We start from the raw sequence: 13,396 nt of genomic DNA, 5'->3' as shown, positions 1-13,396 counted from the left end.
TAGAGGAATTATCCACACTACTTAGGCTTTTCGTAAATACTTTTCTACACTCAAGGACCCTCTCTGAGGTACAAATTATTGCTTCCTGTACTATGTAACCTCCTGAGTGCTCATTTAAATTACATCTAAAGGGGGAGGGACTCAAAGCAAATTCTATAAGCAAAAATAAAGACACCTACCCAGTTTTGGGAGTGGATAGTAGATATCAAAGTAACTTTCATAAAAATCAAGTAGCTTCAGTGATGCCTCCAAAGCGTAATGAGTTTGACTCCATTTGTCTGGGGATGCATAGATGGACACCTGCAAAATGTTGGTCAGAAAGAGTGGTCTTTGAATGACAGATCCTCGGCATGATCCCATTCCTGACAAACCTTATCCAAAGAAAAGCAAACTGCATGTCTCAAGGAATTATTGAAATACCATTAAAGCATGTTGTCAATAGGAGATCTGATGTTCTGTAAAGTATTAAAGCAAAAGCCACACGGGAAAATTATAAACAACCCTGCATCTTTCATGACAATTCATTCCCTAGGTATTAATTGTACATTTCAAGCTCTGTTAACCTATTATGTCATGAGAGTCCACTTGAGCTCATCAGTATCATGTACACTTAAAACAGGCCTTCCAAAGTAATGATTAGCACAATTCAAATAAAACATAGTTTTATGAGGTGGAAAAGCCTTTAAGAACTTTTTGGATCCCCTTCCTAGTCTAGTTTACTTTAAACTAAAAAATGCCAAATATGTTCAATGACTCCCCTCAAAGCAAATAGCCATTAAGTAGAAAAAATAAAGTTAGTTTCTGATTTTCTTGGGTTTCAAGCATAGTACTACTTTCATTTCATTATCTGCTTTCATGCTCTGAACTAACTGAAGTTCCTGAGAACTTTTATAGGAAGAATATGTTCATGGCTGCCATGTTTTGATGGATTACCAGGCACTGTGTTAAAAGTGTACATGTAAATATAAATTAATCCTCTCAATAACATTACGAAGTAGCTGCTATTATCTCCCTGGAAATTAAGTAACTTGCTCTAAGTCATGCATGTAGAATCTATAGACTTGGGATAGGAGTCCAAGGAAGCTGACAGCAACCTATCCTATGAAGTAAAGCGCCATCTGATCGCTCACGTGTCTATAGCTGTGCACACACAGACCTATGTGCAGAGATGCCCTGATGTGTGTGCAGATACATGGTGCATAATTTATCTACATTTCCATAGTTGTCATATGTATGCAAATTGTAATGGCCATTTTATAGCCATTTTATGGCTATTTTTCATAAGCGTTATTATTTTATGGTTCTTTGAATATGTTTTTATGTCAATCATTTGGTTCCTCAGGGTAAGGAGTTTTTGTTTATTTTAATGTGTCTCTTGATGTTTGCAAAACTTATATAAAAATAAATATTGGGTATTGTAAATTTTTGCAAACAATGAAGACTCTAAAAATTATGAAGAGTTTCTTTCATTAAGAAAAACAATTGGAAACAATGTGAATGTCCTGAAATAAGGTGCTGATTAAAAAAATTTTATGGTACCTCTATGAGGTATAGTACTAAGCATTTATTAATATAGTATTACAGAAAAATATTTAATGGCATTCAATTTTTATTGCATATTATGGTAAAGATTGAGTTAAAATAGTCACATATATTTTATACAAAGTATATATACAATATATACTGTATATATATATATATATATATATATATGTATTTTAGAGGCCCGGTGCATGAAAATTCATGCACTGGAGGGGGGTCCCTCAGCCCTGCCTGCTCACAGTCCGGGAGCCCTAAGGGGTGGGAGGTGACCCGGCCATCAGGGAAAGGCGACGCCCCCATCACAGCTCTGCTGCTGCCACTGCCGGCAGAGCAAGCCTTGGCTTGCCCTGGTTACCTGAGCCTCAGGTGGCCCTGGGTGGCTGGGCAGCTGACATCCCAGGCTTGCCTGCACCTCAGGCCGGCCCTGGGAGGCTGGGGGGCTGAGGGTGGGTCCGGCCGCACCACGGCCTGCCACCCCTGGCGGGGCTGAAAGGACTGGGAGACTCCAGCAGGGCTGAGGGTACTGGGCACCACCGTCTTGTGGCTATGGGCGCCGCCATCTTTGTGACTATGTGATGGTCAATTTGCATATTGTGTCTTTACTAGATAGGATACTGCCATATACTGACATACATATAGAAAGTAGTTGGAAGGTATACATTAACATTATCAGTAATTATATCCTAGTAATGGATTTATGGGTAATTTATTATTATTATTATTTTTTTTTTACCTATTTCTTGTTTGTAAGATAAGCATGATACTTTGATAATAAGGAACAAAGCTTAAGAAAATAAAGAAAAGTTCATTGTGCTCAGAACACTATTCTGTGCTGTGTATGAAATTAGATCTCAATCTCACCTTGACCCCTGATGAGGTTGTCCCACTCACAGACTTGAAATCACAAACTATGTAGGCTACAAGGTATGTACTCATTTTTACAGTAGTTTCAAAATGATCCTCCAAGAGGCCTCCTTCAAGTTCAATCGTCTTAACCTACAGGAAGGAAAAGAGTCAGTATTTGAAAGTTGGAGTATTTTACACCAGTGGCTATGACGTAAGCCAGGTAAGTCAGAGGAGAGCCTGACACTCTGAAGGACCTGATGCCCTTCTAGGAGGGCATAGCATTCTGCGATCTCTCCTCCCTTTATTTTCTTATCCCTGGACTTTCCTGAAGATACATTGCACTAATTTTGAGATCCCAAAATGTATGCCAGTCTTATTTGCTTGAAAATGTATTTGCTTATATCGCTTGAGAGCATAATAGCAGCTTAGATGCTTCTATTTTCTTGAAATGCAATAATCTCCAAATTGCCATAAATTCAAGTTCTGCACTTCTAAGGAAAAATACCAGAGAATGGCCCCCTTTCCCTTGTTATATAATAAGTAAATCTCTGTTGCAGAAGGAAATGGGAAGCAAAACTGTGCTAAATGATTTGCATTATCTTTTAATCCTGTTATCGTGTGTGTGTGTGTATGGTAGGTGTTATTTCACAAGTGAGGAAACAGAGTCTCAAAAATATGAACTGAATTGCCCAAGATCACAAGGCAAGTTCCACAGCAAGACCAAGATGTGGATGTGACCGTGTGACTCCGAAGGCATTGCTCATTCTTTCACCTCGCTGTGTGACAGCTTTAGTCACAGTCTTATTTTTATCTTTGCTTCATTGATTTCACAACGAAAGCAGTCAGGCCAAGGAGGTCATTAGTAATTTAAACTCCTGTCTATGTACTGAGGAAGCAAAAGTTTTAAGCCTACAGACTCATCAGCTGCATCTCTCAAATTCACTGAATAATTACTGAGTTCTATCTTTATTTGCACTGAAGAGCTAGTCCCAGAAATGATCTCCAATATGGTACAATACCCCTAAATACTGAATGGGTCAGATTTAGTAATCTGAAAATACCACTTTCTTCAAATTGGTGACAACTCTTGGGCTAGCTTGCTCCCCTCCTCATAACCTTCCACCCCCACCCCCCCAACCCCCCCTTTGCAAGGTGTCAGGCTTGGCGCCGTGCTAACCAGGCCTTCTTGAGCATGTTTTATGTGTTTGGTTAAGATTATAGTTTGCTTTGGCAAGAGACAATAGCTTGAAATATTACCATAAACTGCCTAGCCTACTTTGATGACAAATGTTTGTGCTATTAAATTCTACATAATTTAATTCTACAGATTTGTATCAAAGCATTCAGTTCCTAAGTTCCTATAAAGCAGAAGACACTGACCACATACTCTAAGAAAATTAGCAGTATATTCTGGGATGTAATTACTTCTTTCCAGCAAATTCATTTTGCTCAATAATAATCTCTTTATGAGTCTGATGCAAGTAGAGTTCTATGGATACATACTCCTAGCAAAAAAAGAGGGTTATGGAAGAGGGGGCCAGAGAGAAGGCATTGACTGTAGTCTTCTGACCAAACTCGGCAGCAAAACCATTTAGTCGGGTGTGTGGAGGGGTGAGGGAAAGAGAAGGCAAGGCTGTGGTACTATGGGGAAATGAGCGGCCGTGCCTCCAGACAGCTGGTAGCAATGATGTGTAGGAGACAGATGGGCATTCCTTCTGATTTTTCCCTCAGATAAAGATGTGCCCCATGGAGGCTGAGTTTTGTTCAGGAACTTGGAGTGACTCATAGATTAACATTGCCTTAAGTGGAAGCGTATGGGTGTTAGTATAAGTTCATCCAGGATGGGGATGTAAGTTTCAAGCATAAAACACTTGTTGCTAGATGAGGAGTTAGCAGTTTTCTCAACACTGGCAGGACTCTACTTGCACAGCGAGTGTCACCAGCAGATGTGTGCTCCTTTAAGGAATGAAGAGGACAAAGAAATGCCCCAAAGATAAGCTGCCTCTACCAGTGCTTGGCTGGCCTCCTCACTTCCCTTAAATCTTGTATTCTTAATTAAACAAATCGATAACTTAGTATTTGTTGCTTCTTCCCACCGGACCATAACCCATATTAAGTGCTGTCACTGTTATTATCCAAAAAGTATGATTGTGGTATTACTTTAGGTCTCCTTTTTTTCTTGGCTAAACATGTTGAGCATGTCAGTGAGGAGCAGAATGTTAAGCGAATATTTGCTGAAAATGACACGATCCAGAGAACTGGTCTAGTCAACTGAGGCAATGCAAAGTTTCAAGGGTTGTAGGAAATATTATAAAGTGTTCACTTATTTTTCTTAAATATGAAAAGTTACTGGAGGTTTCTAAAAATAGAAAATTTAAACTCTGATTTAACAAAATGGCCGTTTATGTTTGTGTCACACTTTAATGAAAAGGCTTTATGAACTCTGTTTTTACTTTAGCCTCCATAGTTATTCATATATAAAACATATTAATAAAAAGCTGCCAGGAAAGAGACTGCACTATGCTTTGCAAGCATTTCTACCTGAAAATGAGAGGGCTAATTAAATTGCTGTCTTCACAGTCGTGGAAAAGCTATAGGATGTGTGTGAAGTGCAATGTTCCCCTGGATCTGCGCTGCCAGTATTTCAGAGCAAATATCTTTTTTCTATTTAAATAGAAATCTGGGAAGTTCAGTGTCTAGCTTATGAACTCATTTCTCCCATTCACCCATGAGTCCAGCCACTGTTCAGGGCCGAGAGGGCAGCGGGGAGGGCCCTGAGCCGGCTGCTTTCTGTGCTGCCCCTTCCGCTGAAGCACTGTCAGGAGAGCCTCTACCTTTGCCCTACATTACAAATCAGGGTGGGGAAACATTTTACATTTTGTTCAACAACGCAAATGGCAAGCACAGCATTAGTGAGGAAATACCAAATTAGCTCAGGTCCACTGTGTCTTTCAGAGTCTCTGCATTTTGAGTACAAATACAAGCCAAATAAAAGGTCTCTTTCAAATTAAAAAAGTGTATAACCACAATAAATAATTTTTATACATAGTTTTAAGAACTACCACTGCGACTTATAAAAATGAAAATGGATTTGTAAGTTCCAGCACAGGAGTCTAGGTCAGAATATTTGGGGCAGGGGTCTCTCCATCCTTGCCATTCAAATGCGGTCCCTGGCCCAGCAGCAGTTGGCATCTGTCACCTGGGAGCTTGTTAACAAGACAGAATCTGGGGCCTCCCTCACCATAAGACTGACTGAATCCGAATCTGAGTTTTAACAAGGTCCTCAGATGATTCATGTGAACATTAAAGTTTGAGAAGTACTGCTCTACTTGATTCTGAATTTTGTCTCTGGCCAAGTAACACTGATTTAAAAGAACAATGTTTCCATATGAACATAAAGAAACTGTAAATCACTTTGTTTGTTTTGTTTTGTTAAAAAGCTTCTGGGGTAACAATGCCCCAAACAAAACCATGTTAAAATCTAGAAGGATTGGGGTTATTAAATAATAAGTACAATAAAACAAATTAATACTGTAAGTCTTGAAAAAAAAGAAAATATTTTTAAAAGCAACACAGCAAGGACAAAGGCTCAACTTGAGAATAATTCCCCAATGTTTCTGTAAGTGGCAATACCTTTGGCATGTTGGATAGTGCGATGTGTCTGCTCTCTCTTCTTATCTTGATTGAAAAGTTGGCTTTGAACAATGGTTCATCAAAGCAAGGGAAAGCCATTCGTGCCTCGGTTGGCTCAAAATCTGTCACTGCGATTGTTCTGTGAAAAGAACCACCCCCAGCCAGAATACATAAGTGAGACCAAGACAGAAATGAATTTGTGCCGTCAGAACAATCCTGGAAGTGACATATTTAATTTCTCAAGCTATAATTTTTGAGAATCCAGGCTTGATTTTTCCCTCCAAATAAACGAGGGTAACTTTTAGTTAAGTGGCTGCCAATTGTGAATAATGCCTGGTGCTGGGCACCCCACTTACAGGATCTCCTCCATTCTCCTAGCAGACAAGGATTTAAGGCTCAGAGAATTGGCGTGACCTTACCTGGATCCTTAGCTAGTAAGTGGCTGAGAGAAGCATGCATGTCTAGTCAATTTGAGGTCAAAATTGGCTAGGAAATTAGTAGGTCAGTACCATCTCTAAACCTGTTGGGATCTCAACCAGACATATGACGAATTGTGGGTCATGACTTAGGATATGTTCCTAGGAAGCAGACCCTGATTTATTAAGAAAATTCTGCCAAAAGAAAAGGGAGTAAGAAAAGCAGGAAAGGGAAGAGGAAGAAGCCAGGCCACGTCCCAGCTTCAGCCTGATCCCCAGGAACTCTGGAAAGGAAACTCTATCTTCAAGTTTCCCCCCCACTGGAGGCAAGGAGCTATAGCATAGACAAATCTCTATATCACACCACCTGGATAATGCCTGAAATTGTATAAGTCAGACTGTAAAGGAGACGCTATCAGGATAATCATAACAAGAGTCAGAAATAGCCTGCAGCTAATTCTGGGAGGCATTCTGGAAGTCCTCCAGCTCTTACCCCCCCAAAATGCCCCCCTCCAGGTCTCCCAAAATGATATCCTTAAAAAGTATCTTCTTTGGGTAGGGCCATGGTCACTTGAACACATTTAAGAAAAGGCTTCACATGGCGCCCTAGTGGAAAGAATTTGCTGAGTTTTCTATCCAGCACTACACTGGACCTAAGAATAGGCCCCTCAGAATTGAGGCTGCAATGAGGGGAAGCATCCCAGGGGAGTGGGGGAAAGAGCTGGGCCTGGGGAAGGCTGTTCTAAGGGGACTGCTAAGGCTCTGAGGTGGGTTCTTGAGCCCCCAGAGGGCAATGTGTACCTGAGGTGGGGGAGGGAAAAGCAAGTATGTGGCAGATGCTGCTAAAGTCGCCTACTAACATATTCCCCTTCTGCAATTCATCAGAATCCTGATTTTGTTCCAGGAGGCAGTGTCCCTTAGACTCCCTTGCAACTTGGTAGGCATATGATTCCTGGCCTAGTTGAAGTCACCAGGTGGGAAAGCTCTGTTAAAGGAGTCAGACTCAGCTGGAATGCTTCTTTCTGCCTTTTTCTCTCCCCCACTTCCCCTTTTTCCTGCCTGGAATGTGGACTTGAAGGCCAGAGGTGCCCAAATCATCTTATATTAGGAAGGGACCCATATGCCAAGGGAGGCTGAGCAGAAAGATGGAAGGAGTTTGGGTCCTGGATAACACCGAGAAGCACTGTAGCAAGCCTGAGCTGCCCGACTTTCGGATTTTTATTTTTATTTTTTCACGAGAAAATTAACCCCCTATGTGTTGAGCCACTGTATTTGGGTTCCTCTAACTGGCAGCTGAACACAACTGATAAAGGGTAGGAGAGCCAGGCTCTTCTTCCCTCCCAGGTGACCCAGCTCTGGACAAATTATTCTCTCTTTCTCTTACCTCTTTTGCTTACCTCTAGCAAATTCTGTCTGTTTTATCCTCCAAAAGAAATGCCAAGTTCAATCACTTACTCCATAAGGCACCACCTCTAGCCTGGCCCAAGCCACCATTTCTTGCCTGAACTACTGCAATGTCCTCTTAAATGATTGTTCTTCTTCTACTTTTTCCTCCCTATAATGGATCCTCCACATACACTTGAACTTTATAAGCATAGATCAAGTCAGAACCTTCCAGTGAGTCCCATTCCACTAAAGTAAAAGCCTAAAATCCTCACAAGAGGTATTGAGTGATATCATCCCTTTCAACTCTACTTCTCTCTCTTGCTCATGCTCTTCAAGCCACACTGGCCTTCTTTTCTCAGTCTGTCCCACTTTGCACTTGCTGTTCCCTTTTCTGGGGACACTTTGCTCTATTACATCTTCATGATTGTGTCCTTTTTAAAAAAAAAAGTCAGATCTCAGTTTAAATGCACCTTGTTGACAGGGACTTCCCTGACCACTGAGCTAACTCCCAGCTAGACTTACTCTCTATTACGGCACCTTGTTTGTTGCCTTCATAACATTTATCACCTCATTCATATCTCACTACTATAGATTCAGTGTCTAGAACAGTGCCAGGCATAAAGCATGTAGCCAATAAACATGAGGTGATCAAATAAACAGTATTTCTCAGTTCTCCAAACATATTTGCTCCTGCCTCCTGAATTTGAGTCATGCTGGTTCCTAGGTAAACTGCATACTTTCATTTTCTCTCTCTCTGGCCACATCTCACATTCCCTTCTGGTCTCAGATGAAGGCTCACCTCCTTTAAGAATCCTCCCCTATTTCAGCTCTCTGCACTGAGCATCCTTTCCTGCAGAACATAAACATGTCTGTCTTATCGCAAACACACCGGCTTCTCCTCCCAGCTACTCTCCCTCCAGCAGTTTATGCCTCTGCATTCTTCCTTCCCAGCTTTACTGCAATTTCCTTAAGAAACAGCAGAGCTTCTCCTTCTGCTTCCTTTCCCACAGTTTATTGGGCTTTTCATAAATGATTGCTGAAACATGCTCTTCGCAAAGAGGTCTAACATAAGGAAAGTATCATGAGAGACTGCAAACAGCTGGGGCAACATCTTACCTTATTTCACCACCAAGAGTTCTGTACGTGCTTTTATAAAACCCTTCAAAGCCATCAGCTAACTTGCCCTGAAAGTCAATGGCCACATAGTATTTCAGGTCAGCCATAAGTTTCTCTGGAACCAGCAGCGCAATTTGCTCGTGAGCAGGATAACTCAAAATATCCAGCTGTCTCCCCGGTTTCCTGTATCTCAAATCTTCCTCTGAATGAAGGGTGGCATTCATGATTTCATGATCTTTGCTGTGTAAGATGATAAATTGGGTGGCATCTCTGACTAAGACTTCAATCTTCTCAGATGCAACGAAGTCCAGGGAGGTGAGGTTTGGATGAACAAAAAGGTCATAGTGGAGGGGAATGACCGTGTTGGGGAGCCTTAGCTCATGCCAAGGAAATGGTTCTCCATTGGTGGCCGCTGGGAAAGCCCCAGGGTCCTGATTGAACTGATCACTAGATGGCATGGAGAACCGAGAACAAATGCATATTTTAGGTAAGATGATTGCTGTGCAGTAAAATCCTATGTAAACATTAAATATTAGTTTTCTGTGTGAATTAACCATTGCAGAAGAGTGGAATGTCAAATCTATTGTCTAGGTTGCTCTACAGACTAACTCTCATAGTTCTTCATAGCACTCTATCCTCCAGTTGTGTCACATAGGATCTAAACAATGTTTTAATACCTTGATTTCATCTAGAAGAAAATAAAACATTATTAGCATGAAATAACGATTTCAGCTCATAAATAAGACCTTAAAAAAAATAAAAGGATATATGGGAATAGGGAAAACCTGCTTGCTGTCAGAATCAGGCCAAATATCCACAAAATAAAGTAGAAATTGGGCTATTATCTGGTTATATTACAAACACAAATTTTTTAGAACTCCAATGAAAGGCCTCTGCCTTGAAATTGTATGGAACAAATGCCCTCTGCATTTCTGTACAATGAGCAGAAGGAAGGTGCGTAAATACATTGCCTGGTGAATGCTTCTCACATTTGGCTGCATCATCCTAAGAGTATCTTGGACACCTGAAAGTGAACTACACAGGTGTTTATATTTTCTTTTTCTAAGTCACAAAGAGTATATTCTTTGGATACCAGATATCACTATTAATGGCATTGAACTTTGCCTCTTTCATACACATCTGAATGGCCTTATTCTATGGCTATTGATATAAAAGATGCTGGTCAAGCTAGATGTTTACCCTCCGATTATTTCCAATATATCAAAAGCTATGGAAATAAAATTTGAGTTTATAATATTCTGAAAAACAATTAAAAATTGTTTTTGTCCTCTGCATTTTAGGCTACCTCTGAAAACACAAATTAAACTGAATTCACTGCCTCTGTAAACAGAACTAAGATGATTTCCTCTTATTAGAAGGGTATAGCTACCGAACATATAAAATTAGGGCAGTATAGTTAATATACCAACTCCTACCCTGCCACCTGCCTCTACCTGCTCCCTCCCTGCTTCAACTTAAACCCATGAATCGTTTATTTCCCTTTTCATTATTAACAAGTTCTTTAGAATTACTTATCTGATCAATTACTTCATTTTTCCAATTTGCAATATTAATGCAGATCAACAGATATTGTTAAATGAACAAGGGCAAAGAAGAATAAAATAATGGTTAAATTATTTTTTGACAAGTATTAAATTACCAAATCTCAATGCTCCAGAAACCTCTGATACATAAAACCAAAACCAGTCTATTAGCTTGAATTTCTGATATTTTGAAAAATGAAATTGCTTATTTGTTAGGTTCTAGGTTTGGGAATCAGGATGCCTGGATTCTACTACTAGCTCTGCCATACTTACCTGTGTGAGCTGGGACAAATTTCTGATTTTTTGAGCATTAGTTTCCTCACCTATAAAATAATGTAATAATTACACCATCCTCACAATGGGAGGATTAATTGAAGAATTTAGCACAGCTCAGCTACTAGCATATAGGAAGCATGTAATGCATGTTAAATATTAAATTATTATTTTGGATATAACTTGCATTCTCTGGCCTAAATTAAGAAGTAGTGCTGACCCAACTTGTAGCAAACACACTCCAAGAAAGGTGCATTTTTTTTTTTCCTGTAAGAGGGAGAGAAAGGCCTTGGTATTTACTCATATAGTCTTTAACTTTAGAACTGGCAAGGACTTTAAATGTCAGATAACACGAGTCCTTAGTGTCCAGATAAGGTGACTTTCCTAAAATCACATAGGAAGTTTGAAGCAGAATCAAGACCAAAATATAGCTCTTAGATCCTTGATCTCATGGACTTTTCCATTATATTGCACTATAGCTTCAGTAGCAATACAGTGAACAAAACATCCTGGGATTGGAGGTGCAAGTATTGCAACAAAGGCTGGGAAAGGCTAAACAGTCTCCAAAAGAGAGTGAGTGAGTTAAGCAGAAGATTCTTAAATCAAGTCCCACCTTTAAGCACACACTTTCCAATACAGTAGTGCCTGATTCACACCCTTTCACAGAGCCTGGCCTTCACTAGCAAGACTTCCTCAGTACAGAAGTTTTATGCCTTCAGTTCTGGCCGTTAGCCTCACTGAAAAATTCTGATTTAAAGACAAATTCAAGAGAAATGTTAAAGGTTACCTTAAGCCACGTTGTTGCCGATTTGAATGGAGGGGGACTTATTTTTGCTTTCACTTTCTATTTCATAAGTCTCAGAACTTTGGCTACTTCCTGTTCATAGCACTAGCTGGTTCACCATCACATAGATATAAACGAGCTTAGCACAGAAGCTTTTGTTTGGAAAGCAGGAGGAACTAGCAAGTGGCTTCAGAGCAAGAGCCACACCACAGCAAGTCAGGGTAGGCATCTAGCTTTTCGGCTGCTGCTCCGGCTGCTTTTTCTTTTCCATTTCTTATCCCCAAGTGTAAACATTCAGAACCCAGCTTGAGTGTGTGTGTGTTTTTAAAGAGATGTTTTTATTGATTTTAGAGAGAGGAAGGGAGAGAGGAAGGGAGAGGGAGAGGGAGAGGGAGAGAGTGGTGGTAGTTCTGCAGCATTCCTTTTCACAGGACCCAGCCTAGTTGTGTGTATCTGTCTGTGTGTCTGTAAGTTCTCAGGATTCTCCCCTGCCCCTGAGGACAGAAGTGATGACGGAGAGTGAGGAACCAGGGTGATCATATTGATCTATGGACTCCTAGAAGAAAAAGTTGAGTAGGATCCAGGTGACTTCATAGCGTATTATTTAAAACTATTTCTCACCAGAGGGGTTTCTAACTCTTTTTTCCCTGATAATAGAATAAACTTTGGGATGTGTGTTTCTTAGGGAATTCACATATCTCACTCTCTTATGTCATCCTGGTCTTCCCAACCATCTCTTGCTCAGAGAAGCTGTCCTTGTTGGCTCTGTCTAAACAGCAGCACTCCTCCCTAAGCCCACCCCAGCCTCCACCCAGGGGCTATCTCCTTAGCCTGCTTTATTTTTCATCTTCACATGTATCAATTCCTGATACTTCACTATGTAAGTCTTTATTGGTTTTGTCTATCTTCCCAATAGGACATAAGCTCCTTGCTGACAGGGAATTTGTCTGCTTTGCTCACCACTTCATGCCCAGAGCCTAGGGAAGAGTCTGGCATATAAGAGACCCTCGATAAATATCTGCTGAGTGGGGGGAGGCATTTTTAATGTTTTTAGGTTTTTCTTTTCAGATTGCCCTACACTTGCTCCATGCTTCAGGCTAATTAGGGAAACTCCCATTTCCAGGTGAGCCAGCATTTCCTCACCTTTACTGAGGCTGCCACTCTATATGCAATGCATCTCTCTCAATGTGTCGTGTGTAAACCTACCACAAGGCAAATGTCACCTCCAGTAAGCCACCTGGGAAGTGACATATGCTTCCTCCCCAGCCCCTAACTAGGATTTGTTCAGTCAGTTCTACTGGCCCTTACCTTATGCTGCCATATTTGTGCTTCATATTCTTCCTTAAATGATCAACTCCTGAAGGCTAGGGCCACAGGCCGTGCCCCCACCTTTCTCCAGCACTGCTCAGGGTTGTGCACCTCGTAGGCCCTGAACACACAGGCGAGAATGAACGAGTTAAAATTAATTTTTCAAAGAGCCCAAATTGATGTATTTGTAAAAATGTTGAAAGATTTTTACTAATTTTTAATGGAAATCTTTCTCAAATATATTACAAATATTTCTATCCCCTTACGGTGTTCTCAACAGATTTAAATCTTAGTGGCTCAAGTTTTTATTTTATTTTATTATACACTAGACCTAGAATCAAGAGATATGTGAATTCCCTAAGTAACACACATCCCAAGAAGCAGTAACACTTCCCTTAATTATTACAGAGGATTATTGTCAATCTCAGAATGACTGTGATAATACATATGTGGAAACAGTTTATAAATGGTTTAAAAACTTTAAAATTGTTTACATGCATCAGTTACCTTTTATTAATAATCATCAATGCTATGTTGTAGTGAAGTGT

General features: G+C 40.4%; 1 protein-coding gene across 1 annotated transcript in view; it reads right to left on the bottom strand.

Annotated features, from left to right (window-relative positions):
* Positions 1–11,588, bottom strand: part of ERAP2 (endoplasmic reticulum aminopeptidase 2) — a 39,107-nt gene extending 27,519 nt beyond the window's left edge. Inside the window, exons 1-5 of the mRNA XM_070412372.1 lie at positions 11,544–11,588; positions 8,940–9,627; positions 6,022–6,160; positions 2,404–2,538; positions 180–300 (exon numbers count right to left, since the gene is read on the bottom strand). Of these exons, the coding sequence (XP_070268473.1) occupies positions 180–300; positions 2,404–2,538; positions 6,022–6,160; positions 8,940–9,496 (952 nt within the window). The 5' untranslated portion in view covers positions 9,497–9,627; positions 11,544–11,588. The remainder of the gene's footprint in view (positions 1–179; positions 301–2,403; positions 2,539–6,021; positions 6,161–8,939; positions 9,628–11,543) is intronic.
* Positions 11,589–13,396: the final 1,808 nt, after the last annotated feature.

The sequence above is a fragment of the Myotis yumanensis genome, unplaced genomic scaffold (assembly GCF_028538775.1).
Source record: "Myotis yumanensis isolate MYYU_CA2020_CCGP unplaced genomic scaffold, mMyoYum1.0.hap1 SCAF_4, whole genome shotgun sequence".
Taxonomy (NCBI): domain Eukaryota; kingdom Metazoa; phylum Chordata; class Mammalia; order Chiroptera; family Vespertilionidae; genus Myotis; species Myotis yumanensis.
Note: the sequence above shows the minus strand (reverse complement) of the source record. Positions and strands in the feature narration are given on the sequence as shown.